The 26465-nt window shown below is 34.6% G+C and overlaps 1 protein-coding gene across 1 annotated transcript in view; it reads left to right on the forward strand.

Annotated features, from left to right (window-relative positions):
• Nucleotides 1–2810: 2810 nt before the first annotated feature.
• Nucleotides 2811–26465, forward strand: part of LOC123667377 (putative serine protease K12H4.7) — a 56367-nt gene continuing 32712 nt past the window's right edge. Inside the window, exons 1-3 of the mRNA XM_045601288.1 lie at nt 2811–3432; nt 18169–18326; nt 21106–21284. Coding sequence (XP_045457244.1) covers nt 2811–3432; nt 18169–18326; nt 21106–21284 — 959 coding nt within the window. The remainder of the gene's footprint in view (nt 3433–18168; nt 18327–21105; nt 21285–26465) is intronic.

Below are 26465 nucleotides of genomic sequence, written 5' to 3' on the forward strand. Positions count from 1 at the left end.
CTTTTATTATTTTCTTACAATAAGTATAACATTCTAAGTATTATTATTATTATTTTTTATTTCATTTAACTATAAAACATAAGATATTTCCTTGATAGATATTTAAAAATTAAAATAAGTTTTACGATAATTTAATTTTTTTTTTGACAATAAGTTGGTAAATGTGTGACGAGAGCGTTAAGAAAAGAGTAATCGGGCGAGGCTAACGGAAGTAGAGAGGGAGATATAAGTTAGTGAAGATAGAAAGGGACAGAGAGATTACGTTTCGTAAGTTTTACTTCAGTCGTGTGGTCTAAAGCGCACTCGTTTTTTATTTTTACTCTTTATTGTACACAACAACAAAAAAAACAATAAAATATTACAAATAAAATTCGTCAAAACATATTTATAATTCACAACTTAATATTAACAGATAGAACTTTTTTTTCGTGGGTAGGTGCCAAATAAGTAGTAACAACAAAATTTTGTGCCAAGACTTTTATTATTTAAAAATAGTAATCTTTGTACAATTTATGTTTAATTGTGATATTTAAGTTCCATTACCCACCAGCAAGTAATTCCTCTCACTAAAAATCACCCCTAAACATCGTTATCAATATGGATTCCTTGAAAGACACAGTGGCATCTCTGACTGAAACATTTCAAGCCCAGATGTATGAATTTCAGCAAGATTTGTTGAAGACTTCGCCTCATGCGACTACCACATCATTGGCTGCTGACTTCAACAACTTCAAAAGGTTCATTCTTTCTGCTCTCACAGCACTCCAGCGGCAAGTCGAATTTTTGACCCTAGTTATTGACCGCCAAGAGATGAAGACTAGGCGCAAGCTGATTCTTTTCCACGGTGTCCCTGAAGACAAGGGTGAAGATACATCGGCGCGAGTTACCAGCATTGTTGCTGAGAATTTGAACCTAGCCAATTTCTCTAGTACCAGCATCAAAACCTCTTATAGATTAGGCCGTCCATCTGCGGGGAAACCGCGTCCTATTGTGGTTCGCTTTAGGGATATCGCAGTCCGTGATAAAGTCTGGTACGCCAAGACGAAGTTGAAAGGAACTGGTGTCACACAATCAGAATTCTTAACTAAGGTTCGTCATGATGCATTCCTTGTGGCTAGAGAGAGGTTTGGTGTCAGTCGGTGCTGGACACGTGAAGGCACTATCTTCGTAATTACCCCGGACGGAACGCGGCATCGGGCCGAGTGTCTGGCTGACCTCGATAAAATCCCAGGATCCAGTTCGACAGAAGCGTCTAAGTCGCCGTCTAAAAACACCACTGCCGTCCAGAAACAGCCGGAAAGCAAGGTGGCTGCATCTCGACCAAAACGGGGGTTAAAGAAATAGCTTTGTGTTTTGCAGTTTACACCGTGACAGGCATCTCCTCCAGTCCTGTTATTCGTCATCGGTATTTAATTATTTAATTTGCTGTATTAACTTATATTAATTTTAATAACTCGTTACTTAGTATAAATTATGACTTTTTTTTGCTATTTTAACTTATTGATATTGATAGCTAGTTGATAGTGTTACCCGATGTGCACAGGTAATAGATGCATTTACTGCTATTTGATAATAGTTTTTTGTCTATGAAATTGCGTAATTTTACTAAGACTTCTTTATATACATGTAAATGTTTTCATAGTAAGTACATGAATAGTTTAGTGATGATTTTGTAATGATTTTAGTTACGACTCATGTTTATTAATCTTTTGTTATTTTTAGTATATTAAATTACTCTCCATGCAGCTGGTGGGTGCATTGAACGGTATTTACACATATTTTATTATAATATATATACGTATAATTTTATATCAACCTATTATTATTATTATTATTTCTTAATTTTAATATATATTGGTTTTTAATTATTATTTATTTATTTTATTTATTTTATCATAATATATTTTTAGAAATATACATCACAAATATTTTATTTAGTTATTTCGTTAATTTATTTATATATCTTTAATATCATAAATGTCATTCATTAATGATAGTGATGCTTTTTTATCGCTATCTTCTGCTTCCGATGATTTAAGTAGTGTTGACAGTTATTATAGTATTCCATCTTTGAGCGACACGTTAGACTCCTGTTTTGCGAATACTCCTAAGAACTTCAATTTAGTACACATAAATGCACAGAGTATCCCTGCTCATTATCCAGACTTGTTGTCTTCTCTCAATAATGGCAATATTCATGGTGTCCTAGTCTCCGAGTCTTGGCTCAAACCTTGTTTGCCCTCTACTTCTTTCTCTTTACCGGGATTCCACCTGATCCGTAACGACCGCATTGGTCGGTCTGGTGGAGGGGTTGCAATATATATCCGCTCTCATATCCCTTTTAATATCATTGACACTTCGCAACCTCAGACCGGCGGTGCAGAGCATCTTTTTGTGGAGGTGATTTTTTCTCATACAAAACTTCTTCTTGGTGTCTTCTATAGCCCATGCCTTACTGTTGATTACTTTAACTCATTAGAATCTTTACTTCAAAATTTAACTCCTCTGTATAGTCACACAGTGATCATGGGTGATTTTAACACCTGCCTGCTCAAAAACGATCACCGGTCTTCCCGTCTTAAAACTCTTATTAATGCGTCAAATCTTCATATCCTGCCTTTACTTGCTACTCATGCTTTTCCTAATAGTGTTCCATCTCTTTTAGATCTCATTATTGTTTCTTCCGTTGACCATGTCGAAAAACATGGTCAATGTTCTGCCGATGCATTCTCCTTTCATGATTTGTTGTATCTATCGTACAAAATTAAAAACTTAAATCTAGAATTCTTCTGCAACGGAATTTTGGTGGGATGGATTTAGATAGACTCCAGAATGATGCAGCGAAAATCGATTGGTCGGTTGTCTGTAATGCAGATACAATCGACGACCAAGTGGCTGTTTTTAACTCTCTGTTAATCCAACTATATGATGTACACGCACCCATTCGACCTGTAAGGGTAAGACATCACCCTGCTCCATGGATTACTCCTGAAATTAGAAAATTACAGGAGAAAAAGGTTCGCGCAAAGTCACGATACAGATTGAATAGCTGTGAAGCTAATAGAGAGATATATATTAAGGCTCGGAATCGTTGTAATAGGGTGTGTAGAGATGCACAACGACGCCACATCTATAAATCTGTTATCGAAGAAGAAGATCCTAGTAAAGTCTGGAACTTTCTAAAATCACTGGGAGTTGGCAAAGCGCATCAGAATTATCGCTCTCAAAATTTAGACCTTAACGAGTTGAATCTCCATTTTTCCTCATCTGTTACCATTGATAGTGTGACTAAATCTTTGACAAGAAATCGACTTTCAACCTTGCCAACTCCTAATACTCCCACTTTCTTTCTTAATCAGTTGGCTGAATGTGATGTTAAGAAGAACATTTTAGCTATTAAGTCCAACTCCGTCGGATCTGACAGCATTAGTCGTAAGATGATCATTCCTCTCCTTAATTTACTTACACCCATATTAACCAAAATTTTTAATACTTCAATCTCCACTGGCTCTTTTCCGTCTACGTGGAAAGATGCTGATATTATACCTATCCCGAAAAAACTCAATCCATCATCCCTGTCCGAATATCGTCCCATTTCTATTCTTCCCTTTTTATCCAAAGTCTTCGAGCGCCTTGTGTATAATCAACTTAACCTATTCCTTTTGAAACACAGTCTCCTAAATACCTCGCAATCCGGTTTCCGTCCTGGTCATAGTACGACTACTGCACTTGTCAAAATAACTGACGATATACGATCTAGCATGGATAGGCGCGAGGTTACAGTATTGACGTTGCTTGATTTCAGTAACGCTTTCAATACTGTAGACTTTGATATACTTTGTGACATTATGCGTTCTCTTAACATATCTCCAGAGGCCACTGATTGGTTTCAAAGTTACTTACAGGGTCGCCGGCAGCGAATTAAATTGAATGACACATTTTCAAACTGGTCATTGGTTGCTGCTGGTGTCCCCCAGGGTGGTGTGCTCTCCCCTCTCTTATTTTCTATATTTATTAATTCCATTTGTAATATTATAACTTCTCTCTATCACCTCTATGCAGACGATCTCCAAATATACTCTCATTCTACTGTAAGTGACTTGCCTCAATGTGTTTCTCGTATAAATGGTGATCTACTTGCCATTACCACATGGAGTAAAGCTTACGGACTAGTAGTAAATCCAACCAAAACTAAGACTATAATTATAGGAAGTTCTAAATTAATTAGCCGTATAAATCGATCTCAACTACCTCCTGTAATTTTTAATGGTATTGTAATTCCATATAGTGAAAGTGTGAAGAATCTTGGCGTTATTTTTGATCAACATCTATCATGGGGCCCACAGATTTGTGAAGTCAGTCGTAAAGTTTTTGCTTCGGCTGGATCTCTTCGCAGGCTGCGTAATCTACTTCCAATTCCCACCAAAATTGCTCTTGCAAATAGTCTTCTATTACCGATTCTGGACTACGCAGACGCATGTTATCTTGACATTACTGAAGAGCAGATTAATAAACTTGAGCGAATCCAGAATTTATGTATACGATTCGTATTTGGACTTCGTAAATATGATCATATCTCTGAATTCCGTCAAAAACTTAAGTGGTTCCCTATTCGCTTTCGCAGGAATACGCATATTCTTAACTTACTTTACTCTATTCTATTTAACCCTGTTGCACCTGCTTATCTAAAGCAACGATTTAAATTTCTTAGTGATATCCATGAACGCAGTCTTCGTTCTGAGAATACCTTACTTCTTGAAATTCCCCCTCACTCCTCTTCCTTTTATTCTAAATCTTTCACTGTTCAAGCTTCTCGACTTTGGAATTCTTTACCCTTGCATATTAGACGTGTACAATCGCTTTCTATTTTTAAAAAGGCTGTCAAGAAGCATTATCTTGATATTCAACGTGAATAAAATTATATATATATATATACATATGTATGTATGTTTGTATGTATGTGTTTGTGTATGTATATGTTTATGTATATATGTATGTATATGTGTATGTATGTATGTATGTACGTATGTATGTATTTATGTATATGTTTATGTATGTATGTATGTAAATAAGTAAATATATTCAAACGTTTATGTCTCAATTTGTACACCTACACTGACACAATACCATCTCCTCTGCCCCTAGGTTGCCTGGAAGAGATCGCTTTTTAGCGATAAGGCCGCCCTTTGTGCCTGATGATACTCTGTTTAAGTTCATAATATGTATTATTTCTGTTTTGGTGTACAATAAAGTGTATTGTTATGTTATGTTATGTTATTAACAGATAGTTGTATAAATCATGTCCGCGTGGAATGTAACCAAAAATACTAGAAGCATTTTCCCGTTGAATTGTACGTCGGTTCTCTGGGCGAAAAATGCCTGGTGCATTTTGTCACCAGTGGAGGCAATAAGACAAGGAATACTAACACTATTTAAATTTGTAAAACTCAACACTCAAGTGAAGTCGAGTCATGCAAAATATTAGCAAATAATTAGCGTTTAATGTGGTTGCTTATTATTTCAAGCATATTTGTTGGTTTGTATGTTATTTAGTATAGGTGAATGAGTGTCTTACTATCAAGACTTGATTCGTTATAGTAAAGCGTAAATCTGTAAAATAAAATTTACGGCGTTTGATTTTTTGATCGTTTGACTATGTCGGTTAATTTCGTTCTCTCGCAAAAAGTCTCATTTCTAATCCTATCTTTAAGAGAAACTCCAAGCATAGCCCGCTCCATTGCACGTTGAGCGACATTAAAAAATAGTTTTTATTTAAACACGGAATTACAAGAAAATTTTATTTAAAGCTAATACTTGTAAGTACACTTAGTAATACTGTACGGTATACCCAGTAAAAAGTTATTAGGTATAATATAACGTAGGTCCACAAAAAGTAGTCAAGTAAATATGCATTATTAGATATAGCTCGAAAAGTTCTTGTCAGATCAACATGCATATAAAATGCAGTCGAATTAAAAACCTCGTTTTTTCGAAGTCGCTTAAAATTACAAAGTTCACGACTACAATACTGTGAAAGATTAATTTCAAAATTAGCCTTATTTTTTTGTGATTTTGAGTTGAAATTCCGTTGACAAAGAATTATCTTTGTCCAGCATTAGCTTGAGATGGAATCAATTAACGTATCATAACTTCACCGTGACACACAGTTGCACACTGAGATCAAATGAGAGAATTCCTAGGTCATACATGTGGCCATACATATAAGAATTTAAGTATCAATGTTTCTAAATACATTATACTGTACAATAACTTCTAGTTCATTTCATAACATTTCTTTTATGTAAGAGAGATTACAGTTTATCAATACATATAATAAAAATGTAACGAAACGCTGTCTGTACATGGAAGATATATGACAAAGATATATTATCACAATATACAAGATATATATATGAGAGAAAAGCACTAACACTTCATATATAAGTCTTACAAATTTTACCTATGCCAATATATTTTGAATTTAGAATAATTATCATTAGCCATTCACTGAACCGGAAAATCGATTAAAAAAAACTTGTCAAAATCTCGTTGCTAGGCAACGATATATGTAATCAGTACATATAATAAAAATTTAACGGATCGCTGTCTGTACATGGAAGATATTTGAGAAAAAATATTTTTGGTACCTTTATCAACGCAAATAGTAGGTATCCATAACAATAATTATTAGAATTTTTGTCCGTTTGTCTGTGCGCTTGTGGACGCTAATCTCACAATCTTATCCAATTTAGATGTAGTTCACTAATATATTACGGTAAGCTTAGCTTAACATTTAGTGTTTGTTCATGTCAATCGGTTCATAAATAAAAAAGTTATCACAATTTAAAGAATCATAGTTTAGCATTATATATACAGTCAAGAGACTAGACTTTCACCCCTCCCCCCCTCTCTATTACGTACAGTTCAAATCTTCAAAATAGTACAACAATACAGACGTACATACATCCAAATAAACCTCATTTAACAGATAATATCATTACAGCCTATACAGTCCGCTGCTGGACATAGGCCTCCACAAGTTTACGCCAAAAATAACGTGAACTCATGTGTTTTGCCCATTGTCACCACGCTTGGCAGGCGGGTTGGTGATCGCAGGGCTGGCTTTGTCGCACCGAAGACGCTGCTGCCCGTCTTCGGCCTGTGTATTTCAAAGCCAGCAGTTGGATGGTTATCCCGCCACCGGTCGGCTTTTTAAGTTCCAAGGTGGTAGCGGAACTGTGTTATCCCTTAGTCGCCTCTTACGACACCCACGGGAAGAGAGGGGGTGGCCATATTCTTTAGTACCGTAGCCACACAGTACGTTAACAGATAATATAAAAAGTAGTTATTAAAAGTGACTTATGATACACAATAAGATCTAAATTTTTCCTCTTATTTATCATTGTTAAGGTAATTTACATACAAACTGTATTTATATGTTTTTACAGTAACCGCGTTCTGTGGTTTTTTATATAACGACCTAAATTTATTAAATATAAATGAAATAAATATATTTAAGGAAATGACCTTGGATTAAATGTAAAACTTTAAGTATTTATTTGTCTAAACGTATTGTATATGTTTAGGTAAAACTGTACACCTAAACTGTCTACATATATACCATTTCCTCTGCCCAAAGGTTGCCTGGAAGAGATCGCTCATTAGCGATAAGGGCGCCTTTTGTACTTAACTCCTGTTTTTATTTTTGTAATTTTGCTCACTCTTGGTGTACAATAAAGAGTTATTATTATTATTATTATTTAATATTTTAGCACTTACTTGAATTTATGTTCAATAGAAATACATTATGTACAGTTTATAATCGACTAGCCCGTTGGCGCAGTTTGTGGTGACCCTGCTTTTTGCTCCGAGGGTTGTGGGTTCGATTCCCACCCCGAGTCTGGGTGTAATATAAACATTTATTTCTATATTTATAAATGTATTATTTATAAGTATGTTTATCGAAAAAAAATATAGCTATATATACCAGTTCGGCTGTTACCTATAACGCAAGCATTAAGTTGCTTACTTTAGGAATAGATGGCCGTGTGTGTATTGTGTAAATATTTATTTATTTATTATTTATTTATTTAATACAAATAATTATAGAAAAGAACATAGAACGGAAAGTTAAAATTAGTATCATGTGATGTGATGTTTAGGTTACGCTAGAGTTTTTTTTTTTGTATCAGTATAGTGACCAATATAAAAATAAAAATAAATTAAAATAATAACTTGAATATTAATAATTTACCTATATTATGATATATTTGATTATTCCAATTATCTATAATAAGATACATATAACCGAATCTGTTTATATAAATTTTTGTTTTTGATTTATATTCTGTAATAGTTCAAAGGAAAAAAAACCTAATAATAATCAAGCATGAAATTTTAAATTCAATTTGGTAAATTATTTTGTAAATGCATGGAATAAAAGACTTTTTATTTATTTATTTATAGTGACCAACAAGCGTACGGCCTACCTGGTGGTAAGCGGTTACCGAAGTACATATAATAAACGCCTGCAACACCAGAAACATTACAAGCGTCCTACCAACCCTATCCTCTGTCTTAACAATACCTGGCTCCTATACTTACCACAGGAACACAAAACTAGCAACCCGCCCCGGCTTTGCACGGTTATAAAAACTATCAGTATTAACCTTTCTCTGTAATCACCCATCCGCATAAAAAACCGGTCATCATCATCATCATTCCAGCCTATTGCAGTCCACTGCTGGACATAGGCCTCCACAAGTTCACGCTAAAAAAATGCGTGAACTCATGTGTGTTGCCCATAGTCACCACGCTGGGCCACCGGGTTGGTGACCGCAGGGCTGGCTTTGTCGCACCTAAGACGCTGCTACCCGTCTTCGGCCTGATCCTGCGATCCGTTGTGAAGATTTAAAGATCTAAGCATACAGATAGCGGAAAGCGACTTTGTTTTATACTATGTAATGATATATGTATATACACCTTGTTATAACAGTCAACACATAACAAACATCTGTATTGTCCATATAGATGTTGATCGTGGTCTGTGCGTTTGCGCTCGTGTATTGTGTTTCCGGACCCCGGACACGGGAGGAAATCCGATTGGGGTCCGTTGAGTGTGAAGTGTGAAGCGTTTAAGCCTTTACTTATTTATTTTTATATGAATGAGTTATGTATGAATCAACCTTCACCCATTCATCTCGTTCCGACTTTAAAGTAATGTTATAAAGGAAATAATTCCGTAAGGAAGTTATAATTATGGTCAAAGCGCCACGTTGAATCAGACGATGAGAGAAATACCAAGAATTATTGTTTCAAGGACAGCGTGACTGTTTTACATCATCATTTATTAAACATATATTTGTTAAAGAATTATATTAAGTAAATATAACTAAAGAGGTTTTAATTTCCATGATTAATATAGCTTTTTTTAAGTTAAATTATGTTTTGTTCAAATTTAAACTTGACACGTCCATTTAATTATTCTCTTTGTATTGTTTTTTTAATGTTAATTTTAAAAATTAATCTTTCATAAAGTAGATTTCAAAAACATTTAAAGAAAACCTAGATTTTGCTAGAAGGAATCGAATGTCAAAAATAACAGTAAAAAAAATGACATATAAATTCAATAATTTATTAAGTTATTACATAATTTATTTATTACAAACAAATTGTTAAGGATATTTTTTTTTTATATTTTCTAAGTAAACATTCTAATTCTATTTCAGTATTAATATTTAGACCTTGAACCTAAAAATATCTATAAACCCTGAAAGTTCTATTTCAATTTGCTCGGAATACGATTAGATTACAACAAACAAACTTTCAAACAAATAATTCAACGAAATTATAATTTGTAAAATAATTATCCGTAAATAAACATTTATTTAGGCTTCTTGTTTTTATTTGTTATAATATTCTATCCCTTTCATATTTAATTATTATTTCGTTTACCATAAACCGGTTACAGAGTCGGAACGATTAAGCAGCCAAGTATATAAATATAAATAATTTTTGAAGTGAGTTTCTTTAGATTGTGTAATTTGAAACTCGATGAAACTCAATTGCAAAACGATAAAGAAAGAAACACATTTATGTATAGGAGAGAATGAGATAGAATACATAACTGCTAACGCGTAAGCGACGCGTTTTACATGGCGCTTACGACCTTTTTCACGAGACCGTGATCATCGTTGAAAGAACAAAGTGCAACGGCCTTCCTACGTTGTTCCTACCTTCCTTTTCAAAAGATTCATTTCTGCCGTGCGTAAATGCACTCACACACTTTTTTTAATTTTCATGGTCATTAACACCATCATTTATACTTATAACTTTTTTTTTAATGTCACTAGGTCGGCATACAAGCGTACGGCTCACCTGATGGTAAGCGATTCCGTAGCTTATAGACACCTGCAACACCAGAAGCATCGCAAGTGCGTCCCAATCCCCAATCCCCCCAGGAGCTCTGGTACCTTACTCACCAACAGGAACACAGTTCTGCTTGAAAACAGTATTATTTAGCTGTGATCTTCTGTAAAGTCGAGGTACTACCCCAGTCGGGCTGCTCCATATTTTGAGCAAAAATTCCTGCTGTGCCCTACCTCAGTATATATATATATATATATATATATATATAGTGGATATTACAGACTGTATATATATATATATATATATATATATATATATATATATATATATATATATATATACAAGAGCTCAACGCATTGTCTTAATGTTAACGACATTCGCTTGACCGGCAAAAAAACTGAGCTTCCGTCAATTGTTGTATTTTTTTATAAAATCTTCATTTAATTCCCATTGTCAAGGCTTGATACAAAAACCTGTATAATAACCTCGCAGGAAAATCACAAGTTAAAGTGCCATTATATGTACTTATATGTCACAGTCAGATGACTTGATAAGCCTTTCGATTAACTGTCTAGTCTAACGATAATCTTACTTTAGAAAACAAAAATTAAATTTAGTATAATTTAATGGAATTAAGCTCAACGTAGATTGAGAATCAATACGTGATCCGCATGGTGGTAAGTGGTTACCATAGCCTATGGGCGCCTGGGATACCAGAAGATTCTTAAGTAATTTGACCCTACTCCTGCTGTCAACAGAACATATCCCCAGGGAGCTCTGACTAACTTACTCATGACAGGAACGCAACACCACTTAATTATTTAGCTACTATATATAAGGTTTATGTACTTCCGCAGTCAAGCACTTCTAGATTTTGAACAAGACATGTCCTGCTGTACCTTAACTCCATAAAGAAAAGTAAGGCAAATGAAGCTAAAGCAAGTAAGTTAATTACTTTCCGTTTGATGTCTTGACTAGGAAAGTTACCGACTTTTGTCAAATAACGTTGAAATTTGACTACGCGTTTTATCACAGTTAAGAATTTGAAAAGTACTCAAAAGTCACCGTTTATTAGTAAGACTAGGCAATTAGTCGAAAGACGAATGAAATTAATTGGCAGCAACATATCTTATATAATTAAACGTCATATTATTATTATTGTTGTAGTTAAAATGTACTAGCCAAGTAACGAAGTTGGCAGTGACCGTATTGTCTGATCCAGAATTTTTGACTCCTGCCCTGTGTTTCGGTTTAGTACATATTATTGTTTTTATGGGTATTTATAAATAATTAAATAATAATATTTATCAAATAACCCCCCCCCCCCTCGCAGTGAAGCAACGTGGTAGATTAATTTCCGATATTCCTGCAAAGAGAAAGAGGCCTATGTCCAGCAGTGGTATGTAACAGGCTGAATTGTTTGCGAATCGTATTATATCAGTCAATTGCCACATAGAACACAAGCAATAAGTTGCTTACCATAGGAACAGATGACTCTGTGTGTATGTCATACACGTTCACTTAATTATCTTGTTAGGTCATTAAAAAGAAATTGGTTTTCGAATTAACTTTTATACGTTTGTAATTGAAATTGAAATATTTCAAAGGAATATTTAAAAAATATTATGTAAGGAGTACTTTAGTGATTCAAGAAAAATTTCTTAATCTTTTCGATTAAAGAAGAAGATAAAAAAACATTTCCCTTTTATTTATAACCCTCGAGCGAGAAGATATTACCGCAACATAAATGAAAAACGTCTTCAGGGGTCTTAAGAGGTCACAAGGACCTCGTGTTTAACGTTTGGCTTCGACTTTAAAATCTATAGCTATGTTAATATATTACGGAAAGATCTGTTTGATTGTACGAACGAGTAATCCGAGGATTTGACATGACTTAAGAAAATAATCGTTAAAATTATTTTTTTTTATTAGTTGATCCGGTGAATTTTGTGCCGTATTCGTGCCGTGGCGTATCGACTTTTTTTATTTACTTTTTAACCGACTTCAAAAAAGAAGGAGGTTACTCAATTCGACGGTATATATGTTTTTTTTAATGTATGTTCGGGGATAACTCTGTCATTTATGACCCGATTTAGATAATTCTTTTTTTGTTGGAAAGGGGATATTCCCGGGGAGGGGGTATACCATGATAAGGAAAACAGGATCTGATGGTGGGATCTCAGAGATCTCGAGGGAAACCCTCGAAAATCCGCATAACTTTTTACTAGGTGTACCGATTTTGTTATTTTTTTTTTTTTTTTTTTTTGTTATCGAAAGCCGATGTTTATCATGTGGTCACATTTAAATTTCATCGAGATCTGATTACAACTTTTGGAGTAATCTTTGATAATGCGTACTTACTTGACTATTTTTCGCCTATTTACGTTGTATTACTTGTCGATGTAATTGATATCGGTTTTTTTTTTCATTTGCCAGCAAACACAACTATTGAATTATTACATAGTATAAAACAAAGTTGCTTCCCGCTGTCTGTATGCTTAGATCTTTGAAACTACGTAACGGATTTTGATGCGGTTTTCTTTAGTAAATCGAGTAATTATAGAGGAAGGTTTATCTAATACTATTAAACGAACAATTCTTTTACATTATATATATATAATCTGAATCTCGGAAATGGCTCCAACGATTTTCATAAAATTTAGTATATAGGAGGTTTCGAGGGAGATAAACCCATCTAGCTAGGATTCATTTTTAGAAAATGTCGTTTTATCCTTGTTTTTAGGCAATGAAAAAATGGATACATTATCGTTAGAATACGAAGGTAAATTTCGCAATCGCTAAAAAAGTTGTAATAGCTCGGGTGGGAAATCGGCAGTCGGAAACGACTGAGAAGACCACGGTTCAAATCCCCATGTCTCCAGGTCGATTATTGTATATTTTTTATTTTTGTTTCATTATATTTATTTATATTTTTTATTTTTATCGGTAAAATCGAAAAATATTACTTATATTGTATAAATATGTAACTCGTATTGAAATATGATTTTTTTTCGCGTTCATACATTTCAGTACTTTTTTTATTTGTATGTGTTAAAAAACACTTAATTTAAGGTCGAAAATTATTCAGTACAATATTGAGATTATAACGTGACATTTTTTTTATGAATACTTAATTTACAAGAATATCACAAAGGAAATTACAATTCAAAAGGGGAATTTAAATGACTATACATTTTTATAATGAAAGTCGAACTTTTTTCCATTATGTTAATACTTTGAAAGTTCGGATTAAGTTTTGTGATAGACTCACAAGTTTTTCACGATTTTATAATAACTGGAAAAAATGTAAAAACTCGTTATAACGGAAAACTCCTTTTTACAAAAAAAAGTAGAAGTTTATTCAATAAACTTCTTATTTTTGTTTATTTTTTTTAATAAAAATATCAAAAATTGTATTATTCAAGTAGGTTTCAAAAGCACTTTGAATTGACATTTTACAATTATTATATTACGTGTTTCTGATAAAGGAAAAATATTTATCTGCCGGTTAGCGTGGTGGATTTGACCGTACGAAGGTATAATTTTTTTTTCAAACCATCTGATTAACAAATATCCTCCACATGATTGTCAGATTTTAAGTCAAGATGACGAGAAGATCAAGACACACCTGTATAATAATCTGCCACGCTCATGCTCACTTTTCCAACAATCGATTTTTTTGTTTTCAAATGTTTACGTGAATTTCACTCCTTATAAATGTAACAACTTTTTCGGATTTTTTTCGCGATTTATTAAGTTTTTTTTATTACTAACTACTTTTTTAATTACTAATGTGGTCGGTTGCCCTAGATGTTCGATACTATAAAAGCCTCAAGTATAGTTGAATTACATCACAAGGTGCAAGGCTGCCCCCTTTGTGTTAATCTGACGCGCTCGAGTCAGTCCCAAATTTCCCAGCAGGACATCCCTACTATTATAGTCAGACACTTTCATATCTTCCGACGAGTAAGAAAATCATATTCTAAACTGTTTAATTCATAAATTAATTGAACCGGTATAGGGTATTCCACTATATTTGAAAAAGTACTTCAAAATGTTCATCTTAATATATATAAATCTCGTGTCACAATGTTTGTCCTCAATGGACTCCTAAACTACTTAACCGATTTTAGTCAAATTTGCACACCGTGTGCAGTTTGATCCAACTTAAAAGATAGGCTATATTTTATTTTGATATATTATGTTATTATTATATTTCAGAAAAAAATAAGGTGATACGAAGTTCGCCAGGTCAGCTAGTTTTCCAATAAAAAGCCACAAAAAAAAATATTTCGTCAAAATAAACACACTTTCATGCCATCAAATTAAATTACATTTTAAACCTTTTTTTCCGCGAAAACGCTATCAACCATTTTGGTGACGTAATATGGTTAATAACAAAAGTCGTGTATGATGTATGGAAGACCGAACTCGTTCAATACGTCAAAAGTTCAATACCTTATACATATACTCTTTGTCCTTCAACATTAACAGCTACAAATATTTGGTGTTTTTGTGTAAAATAATGAATTACAATAGCTATCGTTGGTGTGTTGTGTCTAGCTGTAACAAATACTAGCATTAAAAAACTATTAAGTCTTAATTTGGCAGTAACATAAGGAATAAAACATAACCTAACACTTTCTAACATTATTTTTCAAATTATGTATACCTACATAAAAAAAAAAAAACAGTATAATATAACAAGTAATACTTACAAAGATGTTTTAACATTCCGAAATTCGGCAGAATAGAAGTCTGGGTTATATGCAAAAAACTTTGCAACCATCATTGAATCAATTTTTGGTAGATTCGTACTATCTGCTTTTACAAAACCTTTTTGCATTTAATAAATAATCTTTGAAGTTAAAGTTGAAGAACCTATAGCTGTTTACAGCTCTGACAGAACTTTGTTTTTGTTACTGTCCGTATGACGTCATGGCGGGTCGTGTTTTAGGTCATGTGATATACAGATTAAAATATATCAATCTTCCTCCAGAGTCAGATCAGATCCAGAGTACAAAACTTTAGCTACATACAGATGTAACGTAATCAAGGACATACAGAAACATTAAAAACATTATCGTAATCACAAAAACATGAAATTATCTCAATTATAAATAATATAAATATCCAAATTTCCGTTATCACGAAATAACTTCTAAACTGTATAACATAGATAAGTGTTATCACATTTATCTGATAGCGCCTTCTTATTTATTGAGTTACCTAAATATGTATAAGAACTGTGATAAGTATGAAATTATTGATTTTTAATTTATTTTAAATTATTTCTTTCCAGTTTAGATGTCCGTCCTGAAGGGTGAAGATCACAGCAAAATAATACTGTTTTCAAGCAGTATTGTGTTCCTGTTGGTGAGTAAGGCGACCAGAGCTCCTGGGGGGATTGGGGATTGGGTCGGCAACGCGCTTGCGATGCTTCTGGTGTTGCAGGCGTCTATAAGCTACGGTAAGCTCTTACCATCAGGTAAGCCGTACGCTTGTTTGCCGACCTAGTGACATAAAAAAAAGGTCTCCCATCGTGCCTCGGAGAGCACGTACAGCCGTCGGTCCCGGTTGTTGTCATTAATGTCTGATAGCGATCGTTACTCAGTAGGGAATATATCTTCTAACCCACAGTGGAGCAGTGTAGTGGATTAAGCTCCGATCCTTTTCCTATACGGAGAAAGAGGCCTTTGCCCAGCTGTGGGATGTTTCAGGCTGAATCATGATCGCGACTTTATGTTTAACATACATACACATTCGTCTAATTAAGACAACTTAATACCTGTGTTTTATGTTTCAAATTCATGATTTGTTTATTGTTAAATAAACACATAAAAGATACGTAAATAATACAGGCTTGGGACGGAAACAAAGTTCAGGATCCTGGAGAGGAAAGCAGTCACTACAAACCGACAGATCCGTCAAAAATCAAAATTCAAGAGTTCGAGATACTGATGTTTGTAACTCTTTCATATTAAAGTTTAAGTAAACAATGTTATTGTGTTATACTTATAACTTGATGTTTAAATAGAAAAAAATCCCATGGAATATGACATTACTTTCAAAGTTTATTACCCTCTCAATAAAAATCTCAAAATCTCAAAATGTTCATGAGATCTGAAATTAAGACGACTTCCTTCTCTGGGTGTTTAGGTTAAAACTGACGTAGGGCACAGCATGAAACATCCAGCTCAAAATCTATAGCAGCCGGACTGGAGAAGTAGCTCGACCTTACAGAAGGTCGCAGCTAAATAATACTGCTTTTAAATAGTGTTGAGTTCTTGTGATGAGAACTTCTGAGGAGGGTCAGCGATAGGGTCGGCAACGCGCTTGCAATGCTTCTGGTGTTTATAGGCCACGGTAACCACATAACATACGGTACCGAGTACCATCAGGTGAGCCAAACGCTTGTTTGTTGACCACATTATATAAAAATAATTGTGTTTGCAGGCAAACAAAGAAAAACCGACTTCAATTATATCGACAGGTTTAGGTAGACGAAAAAATAGTCAAGTAAATTCGCAGTATCTCCTCATATATCTCCGTTCCAAAAAAAAAAAGAATTATCAAAATCGGTTCATAAACGACGGAGTTATCCCCGAACATACATTAAATACATATATTATAATATATACGGTCGAATTGAGTAACCTCCTCCTAGGCAAAATTTAAATTATTGATAAAATAAATGATATCTTATTTTAGTCGTAGATACTCAGACCGATTTAGATAATGAATAGAATTAATTCTTTAGTTCATAATTTATTGTGTGGTGCGGACGATCATTAAGACATGTGTAAGTACATAAAAATTAAAACATAATCTTACACAATTTCAACAAGAAGATCTTCATGATTACCCATGATACAAAAAATCACATAAAACACAGGGCAACTACAAACCTTGCCAAAATAGTTTTAAGCAAAATAATCATATAATAATTGAAAAAATTTCTTAATATAGGATGTATATGTTAGATTACAAGCTGCTTTTACTGTTCTTAAAATATTTTCACGCCAAACATAATTGAAATTGTCAAAATTATTGCATTTCTTTCCAATATATACTTAGTGCAACAGATTGACTGGACCCACTTATATTTATATATTACTAGCTAAGCCCGCAAACGTTGTTTTGCCATATATGCTATTAGCCCCCTTAATCCCCCCTGGTAACTTAGAGGTATGAAAAATAGATGTTGGCCGATTCTCTGACCTACCCGATATGCACACAAATTTCATAAAAATCGGTCCCGGCGTTTCGTGGGAGTATTTTAACAACTAACATAGTGACACGAGAATTTTATTTATAATATTTTAGTATATGTAAATTCATTATATTTTTTATATAAGTATTTATTATATTACTAGCGACTCGCCTCAGCTTCGAACGAGTGCAATGCTAATACTAAATATAAAATAAACATTTGCAATGTAAGCACAAAAAAATGTGTTTATTTACATGACATTAGAAACCTCTAAAACTCTCAGTGTTCCTCTACTATGTTATGCATGTTTTATACCTTCCTCTGCCACTCTATTTACTAAAGAAAACCGCATCAAAATCCATTGCGTAATTTTAAAGATCTAAGCATGCAGACAGAGCAATACGGAAGCGACATTGTTTTATACTATTTTATGATATGTATATTAATTAATATATATATATATATATATATATTATGTGCATTTATCATATCAAAAATAAAATATTTAGCTATAACAGTTGGCCGCTTACCGTGGGAACAGACGACCGTGTGTATGTTTTATTTTATTATTAATTTATTTATTCCAGGGTTAATCCTCCTTCTAATAACACCAATCCTAGCTCTGGGAACTATAGAGCCACCGCCGCCCGTGTCTCATTCCGTGAACCGAAATACAATAGCGGAGGGTTGGCTCAACGTAAGCCTGAACCAATTCGATGCTTCGAACACTGAGACATTTCCTATGGTAAGCTAACTCAGCGATTTTCGTAACTCAATTTTTTTAAGTAAAACTTTTTTGAGCACGCTTGACTTGAGGAGTAAGCTGGTGAACGCTCTCGGCGTTACGAGAAGTGTGATCGGGCGAGGCGAACGGAAGTTGAGAGGGAGATATAAGTTAGTTTACTTCAGTCGTGTGGTCTAAAGCACACTCGTCTTTTTGTGAATTTTTGGGGATGTGTGATGCTATTCGCTGTTCTACCCCAGTTTGGAAGTGTGAGGAACATGGTGATTGAATTCCTCATCAACCAACGAAAAGGAAGGATCCCCCACCAGACGGGTGTTGTGTCTGGCGGGCTAACGCCCCGACGGTTGTTGTCGGGATCTTGTATATATACTTATTCACTTTGAAAACTCTGATAGCGCGATGTAGCATACGTCAGTTTTCTCTAATTACGTAGTTTTGTAGTCGTTCGTATTTCGCGCGATAGATGTCGCCACAAATTTATTTTTTAAAATTATCTTTTATATAAAACTTGTTATACCATAAAAATAATGTATGTTTGTCTGAGCGTGGTAGCCAGAAATGGGCTACGACCCTATTTAAGCATAAGCCTTGTCTATTGCCTAACAACAGTATTAGACATAGCCACGTGCAGTCTGTTATACAACACACTTATAGATACAATACTTTATTGTATGACTCATACACCCCCAACTCCTACCCCTCTAGTTCTTTGTAAGCATAAATATACATAATGAACTGTGGAAATGATATCGTTCTTTTATTTAAAGATGTATTTATAAGTAACAGTCATATAAAATTACACTCCATAATTATCATAATAACTCTATTTATGGATTTAATGATTATTCACTCACATTTCTTACTGTTAATGGAGACGTCACGCTTTAGAGATGTGTTTAAAAGTATTGTTTCTCAGTCGATAGAGCCAGGGCAATGAAACAACTATGTATCCGGAAAACGCAGAACTTAATTAAAACTATAATTATGCAATTTACAAAACCAAACGTTAGCATGTTTAAAACACAGTTCTGCGCCATCTAGTTTTACTTTATAGAACTATTCTAACAATTGTAAATAAATAATGTTATGATGATTTCCAAATTATACAGTATTAAACAGTAAATGACTGATAAGTTATAAACACAAGTGCGTGTCTGCCTTCAAACTACACTCCTTAGCTCGTAATATTCTTAATAACTCTATTTATAATGTGTTGTGATGGAGACGGCACGCTTTCTCGTATTCCTTTTAATACTATTATGAGTCATAATTAATGCGGTAGTTGAATATATACGAGTACATCACTTCATCATCATCACTTCAGCTTATGGCAGTCCACTTCTGGACATAGGCCTCCCCAAGTTCGCGCTAGACATCCCGGTTTTCCGCAATCCTCATCCAGCCTACACCGGAAATCTTGCGTAGATCGTCAGTCCAACGGGCCGGAGGACGTCCCACACTGCGTTTGCCAAGACGCGGTCTCCGCTCCAGGACCCGTCTACTCCAACGGCCATCGGTCCTGCGACACAGATGACCAGCCCACTGCCACTTCAACTTGCTAATTCTGCTATGCTTAGGGTTTCTCTCAAAGATAGGATTAGAAATGAGACTATCCGCGAGAGAACGAAAGTAACCGACGTAGCCCACAGAATATATACGTTACCAATTAATTAATTTGTTAGTACTTATGCTACTATATCATAATAAGGTACACGGAGTACAATATTATTAAAATTATCTAATCGTTGTTTTGTACTAAATACTAGCTGTGGCCCGCGATTTCACTCGCGTTATAATCGGAGGACCCGAATGTAGCTTTTCTCAGTAAATGGACTATCCAAATACATAAAATAATTTAATTTCGAACCAGTAGTTCATGAGATTAACGCCGTTAAACAAAAAAACTATTTATTCTTAACATTTTTGAATATCATATCAAAAATTGAACGCTCCAGCGGGGTTCGAACCCGCGTCTCCGACTGACCGTGTCGGCGCTCTAGCCAATTAATTATTTATTCTTCTTTGGTACTAAGTGCCTTCGTCTTAGTATAAACTAAATTTGACGCGTTGGCGTAACGGTCACAGCACTGACTTTTACGCTGGCGGTCGCGGGTTTTATCCCGGTACATGACGAACATTTGTATTGACCATATAAATGTTTGTCGTGGTCTGGGCGTTTGTGCTCGTGTTTTGTGTTTCCGGACCCCAGACACAGGAGATAATCCTATTGGCGGGCGTTGAGTGTGAGGCGTTTATTTATTTTAATTTTATGATTAGTAAGAGTTAAGTATAAGCCATAGCAGGAAATACCCTGTTAATGTGAAATAAGGACGCTCCGAGAAGCCTGTGAACGCCCCAGGAGGCTTCTGAGCTTCTGGAAGGAGCTGGGCTGGCTGAACTAGTCGGCCCACTTTTCACGCATAATGGACCACTTTTGCGTCTAAATGCGGAAAACCGAGCCCACTACAATACAATACAATACAATACCCTGTTAATGTCTGAAGCAGCCAGACTGACGAAATACCTCAAAGTTACAAAAGATACCATCTAAATAATAATGCTCTCCAGCAGTTCAGAATCACAATGTTGTGTACCTGTTATGAGAAAAGTAGTCAAAGCTACGGGGATGGGGTCAGCAACACGTTTGCAATACTGCTGGTATTGCAGGCGTTTATAAGCTACGGTAATCGCTTACCATCAGGTGAGCCGTACGCATATTTTATTTTCGAACCCCAAAGTAGTATTATCAAATTACATTAAATACATAAATTATTTCCAGCGTTATTACTATAACAATCAGTTCGCCACATCCGACCACGTCGTCATCTTCGTGGGAGGGGAGTGGTCGATCTCCCAGGGGTGGGTCACAGCTGGGCTGGCCTTCGAACTAGCCAGGTCGATCGGCGCCGGACTGTTCTACACTGAACACAGATACTACGGGCAGACGCGGCCAACCAGGTAAATATTACCACAATATTACTCATAAAACACCGGCGGTTTGCAGGTTCGATTCCCGCCCGGTGTGGATTTTCGTATCTGTACCGATATTTGTTTCCGGTTTAGATGTATGCCCTAGTGCTCCTTACCGGGCCTCAGTAAACACAAAAAACTGGCGGTCCTGGTTGTTATCATGTACACCTGATAGCGATCGTCAATTAGTAGGGAATGTATCCAGAAATCCGTAGTGGAACAGCGTGGGAGATCCTTCTCCTACATGAAGAAAGGAGCCTAAGAATGGGACGTTACAGACTGAATCGTATCGTAAAATCAAAAACGACAAAAACACTACAAATATTAAACTATCCCGAATATGTTTAGCCAAGGCCATACCTACGTTTACTTATTGAAACACTTGACACTCAATTTAGATTCTAATACGATACGATCTAGAAATAAATTACACAAACTCATCGCCCAGACCACGACAAATATCTGTATGGCCTACACAAATATTAGTCATGAACAACAGATCGATAGGCCCGACATTGATGCGCCAACATAATTTACGCTTGTTAAAAGTAATCATTCGAATTCTATAAATTAATCATTTTCATAAATTTGCGTGTAAAGTTGCACGAAAGTTAACAAGTAATAACTTTGTTTACCACGAAATGATTTTTAGATTGATACAAGAAATACGGCATCAAGGAGATCCTGGTGAATCTTACTCCAGGAAACAAACACCTTTGTTGAAAACTAAACCGTTCAGATGCATACGTCATTATGTTTAATGACACAGTATTATTCATCGTTAGTGGTGACCATCCCTAACAGCAAACCTTTAGCAAGTAAGCCAGCAGATTCCAAAATAATCTCATTCCCTTCCAAAAACTTCCTCTTCACAACAGACATTATCTACGCGATCGCAAATACTTGCAAATTGTTAATAGGTCAATATTAGCTTTAATAGCCATATAAAGCAGTGACTTAAGAGGGAAATTGTCAAATTATAAATTGTTAAACAGTTCAAACGCTGCGACTTTAAAATTGAATCTTTCAAGGTTTACCGGCGATTATCCAATTGCCGCTTACGGCGTCTTGTTTCTACTTCATCGCGATTAGATTGAGATTTTCAGGGTTATGTATCCAAAAGGGATAAAAATATCTGTCTTCCAATCTTTGGAACCAGTAAAACTTCTGAATTTTTCATCGAACTATGCAAAATTTTTAGTCTTCCATTATTTGGTTTCAAATTTGTAAAACACAAACTCACGACTATAAGAACCGTTGGAACCATTTGGGTTTAGAACCTTGGATGTATCGTAGAGAAAATAATATTTTAATCTAGCCTTTAGACGCCTAAGCGCGTTGCTATCCATATCCCCGAAACTCCTCTGGATACCTTACTCACCAAAGTAAAAGAACAATATTTCAAAATAATATTATTTTGATGTTTTCCTATATTCAATACTCGAACAAAAAAATTCTTGGTGATCTTAGCTTGATCTAGATGAATCTTTAAGAGCACGGAAGAAACTTGGTACTTTTGCTTATAAAGAAACTGCTGTGAACTTCTATATGTTTGAGTATTTGAACAAACACTTTCCTGATGTGTCTTTACCTCAATGAATCATTTAAAACCCTCGATAACTCAGTACTTATTCACTTCTAAAACTCTTTGTTCTTAAGTATCATTACAATGATCAAATATGTCCCTGAGTCAACATTACTCCCATAATCACTGGTATTCCCAGCGCTCAGATATCAGAACATGCAGCAGACGACTCGTAACGCGTTTACACATAGATTTTACGAATAACCGTCTGTTACACCAATCTGTAACTATATTCTGATTAAACTTTAATAATTTTTACTATTAGGGAAAGTAAAGTAAGAAAGAAGAAACAATTCCGAATTCCGACATTCCGAATAACTTTGACTATCTATACAAATAAATAAAATTGGAGTGTCTGTTTGTGAAAAGAACCGATTTTGACTAAATGCATGTGGATTTATACACGGTCCATATGCTAAAATAACATTTTTACAATTTTTGTCTGTTCCTCTGTCTATCTGTTTGTTCCGGCTAATCTCTGAAACGGCTGGGCCGATTTTCATGGGACTTTCATTGGCAGATAGCAGATGTAACAAGGAGTAACTTAGGCTACTTTTATTTTAGAAATTTATTTATCTTGTAACTCTGAGAACTGAAAAATAACTCTTTTGTAAATTCCACGCGGATGAAGTCGCGGGCACAGCTAGTAGGTAATAAAATACTTTTAATATACTAAAACCAAACATAACTTTAATTTGTAAAATGACCACTGCAAAGAACCTTTAAAGCCTACTTGAATAAAATAAATTTTGATTTTGAATAATTTCCCGCTCGACAAAAGCATTCTATTCGCAAAACTATTCAACCATTTTCCGATCAAATACTCAATTCATTTAGTCTGACTGTATTGTGTGGTACCACGTCATCGTGTTGTAGCGCTCGGATGTCCGCCCACGTGTCTGATGGGTCCACAATCACACGCAATGATGGTCCAAGGTCTTTAGTTAATAGATCTCTGTATATCTGTAGTATCGTCGTATTTTGTCACATATTCAGTAAAATTTAGTATTTCAACTGGTTTAAAAAAAGGGAGCAATGTCTCAATTTGCACTGGGTGGGCCGATTTTGACGACACTTAAGCATGAGGTAGTGCTTGTCATGTGGTCTCATTTAACTTTGATTGAGATTTGATTTATACTTTTGAGTTACCTCTAATAATGCGTATAATTATACTTGACTACATTTTTTCGTTTGCAAGCAAAAAAACACTAATACTTTTAGCAAATAATTTCCAAATGAAAATATTTTTTGAAAAAACTTTTTTCATAACAGTTTTTTGTCCATTTTCTAGCCTACGTCATGAATCTACAAAATTGTACATTATTTATAGAACGGACACAAAACCTTCTTCTTAAAGTCGGTTAAAATGACATAAGATATTCCTTATAATCTATTCTAAGTGAAAAAGAGGCTGTATTACCACGATTTAAAAAAAAAACATTACCTTAACGAAAGAGGACATCTAAATTATGTTAATTAACATGAAACCAATATAGAAGCTAACGTCCGTAAAAACATTTGCTGTTTACTTCATCACGATATTTATTGAATATCTATTGCCAAATTGCATCATTGTTTTTAAAATCTACTAAAATGATGACTCGTTTAAAGACTGATTTAAATAAATATATAAAGATAAAGCCTATAAGACCTATTTTTTTTTACTTTACAATAGTATACTTATATTTCAAAACTTCAGAATTAAATATTTACAGATAGTTATGGTATAAATAATTTCCGCACGGAATGGTACTAAGAATGCTGGCAGCATTTCCCGGACAAAAATGTATCAGCTCTCTTGTCACCAGGAGGCAATTAGCAAAGTGTTCTTCATTTAATATTCTAAATTCGCTTTGAATAACTATTTCCGTAAACATAAGCTTAACAAAAAGTCAAAATTAACTAAGTTAAATAATTTTTGAAAAAACTCAGTTAAAGTTATACCTCATAAATTTTATGTTATAAGATATTTATTTATTATATTACTATACGGTCCAAGACTATATTAAATGATAAATATGGGGCTTAAGATGGGATGGCTTAGCGGCATTGTATTTCATACAAGACTTGACTAAATTCACAATAAATGACAGTTTTTGAAGAAAAACTTCTTTGTGCACGCTTGACTTGGGTACTAAACTGGTGAATGCGTGACGAGCGTTACGAAAAGTGTAATCGGGTGAGGCGAACGGAAGTTGAGAGGGAGATATAAGTTTGTGAAGATATAAAGAGAGAGAACGTCTCGTAAGTTTTACTTCAGTCGTGTGGTCTAAAGCAATTTCGTTTTTTTAGTTTTTTTTTTTTTTTAATAACTGCGGAGTGTCTTTCCAATTCTTCTCTGCAGAATTCACATTCCAAATCGATGGTAGCTTCACTTTGACAGGCACTAATTTATTGCAAAAAGAAAATGAAAATAATTAAATTCATCAAAAAAATTGTAAAACAGTTTAGACGTACTTTTAAAATCTACTTGAATAAATTATTTTTAAACAAATTTATTAACACTTGTTTCTCGCCTAGAACTGTTAGCTTAACTCCCACAAGACGAATATTAAAACTAAGAATATCTTCCGACGTCCCGAGAGTAATCCATCTCAGATACATTGAAGCCTCCCAGCGGAAGAATTCAGGAAGTGATCGAGGTCACTGTTCTATATGTAAATAACATTTAACGGGATTATTTTATATCGATACTAATATTATAGACGATATTGATCTAATATTTATTTTACTACCAAACCTTAATCGCTTAAATATTACGTAATGCTTCAGCCTGTAATATCCCACTACTGGGCATAGGCCTTTTCCCCCATGTTGGAAAAGGATCAGAGCTTAATCCACCACGCTGCTCCAATGCGGGTTGGCGGATATATTCCCTACTATGAGTAACAATCGCTATCAGGTGTACATGATAACAACCGGGACCAACGGCTTAACGTGCTCCTCGAGACACGGTGGGGAGACCCACAAGGACTACACAAACACCCAGACCACGGCAAACACCTGTATGGCCAATAAAAATATTTGTCATTTGCGGGATCGCACCCGCAACCGCCAGCGCAACAGGTACAATCCATGGCTGTGACCGTTGCGCCAACGGAGCGTTGTAATATTACATATTACAATATATATTTGAGGCAAGATATCACATTCACACCGAAAATTTTAATTTTATTCCCTAAAATAAACAAACATATTTCATACACTTTCTATAACAAAATAAAATCACAAACGGTGTGACACAAGGTAACAATGCTCTAGAGTACAGAGGCATTAATTAGTCTCTGACGCCGCACCTAACATCCATAGTTTCATTTCGAACTCGAACGGAATTCTCATTAGCATTTATTGCGCTGGAGATAAAAATTATACTGTCAAAGTTAAAGACATCATTGCAAGAGAAAGAAGAAAAACTACTAGAATTGGGAGTAGTTGAACTACTTCTAGATGTCTTGAAGTAATTTAGTTTTGTAGAATTCATCAGCTAAAAGCTGATACTACTTAATCTAGGTTGGTTTTAAACGAAAGAGATAAATGCCAGTTCTTTTTTTTATCAATACAATATTATTTAAACAAATATTTGT

Source organism: Melitaea cinxia, chromosome 28 (genome assembly GCF_905220565.1).
Source record: "Melitaea cinxia chromosome 28, ilMelCinx1.1, whole genome shotgun sequence".
Taxonomy (NCBI): Eukaryota; Metazoa; Arthropoda; class Insecta; order Lepidoptera; family Nymphalidae; genus Melitaea; species Melitaea cinxia.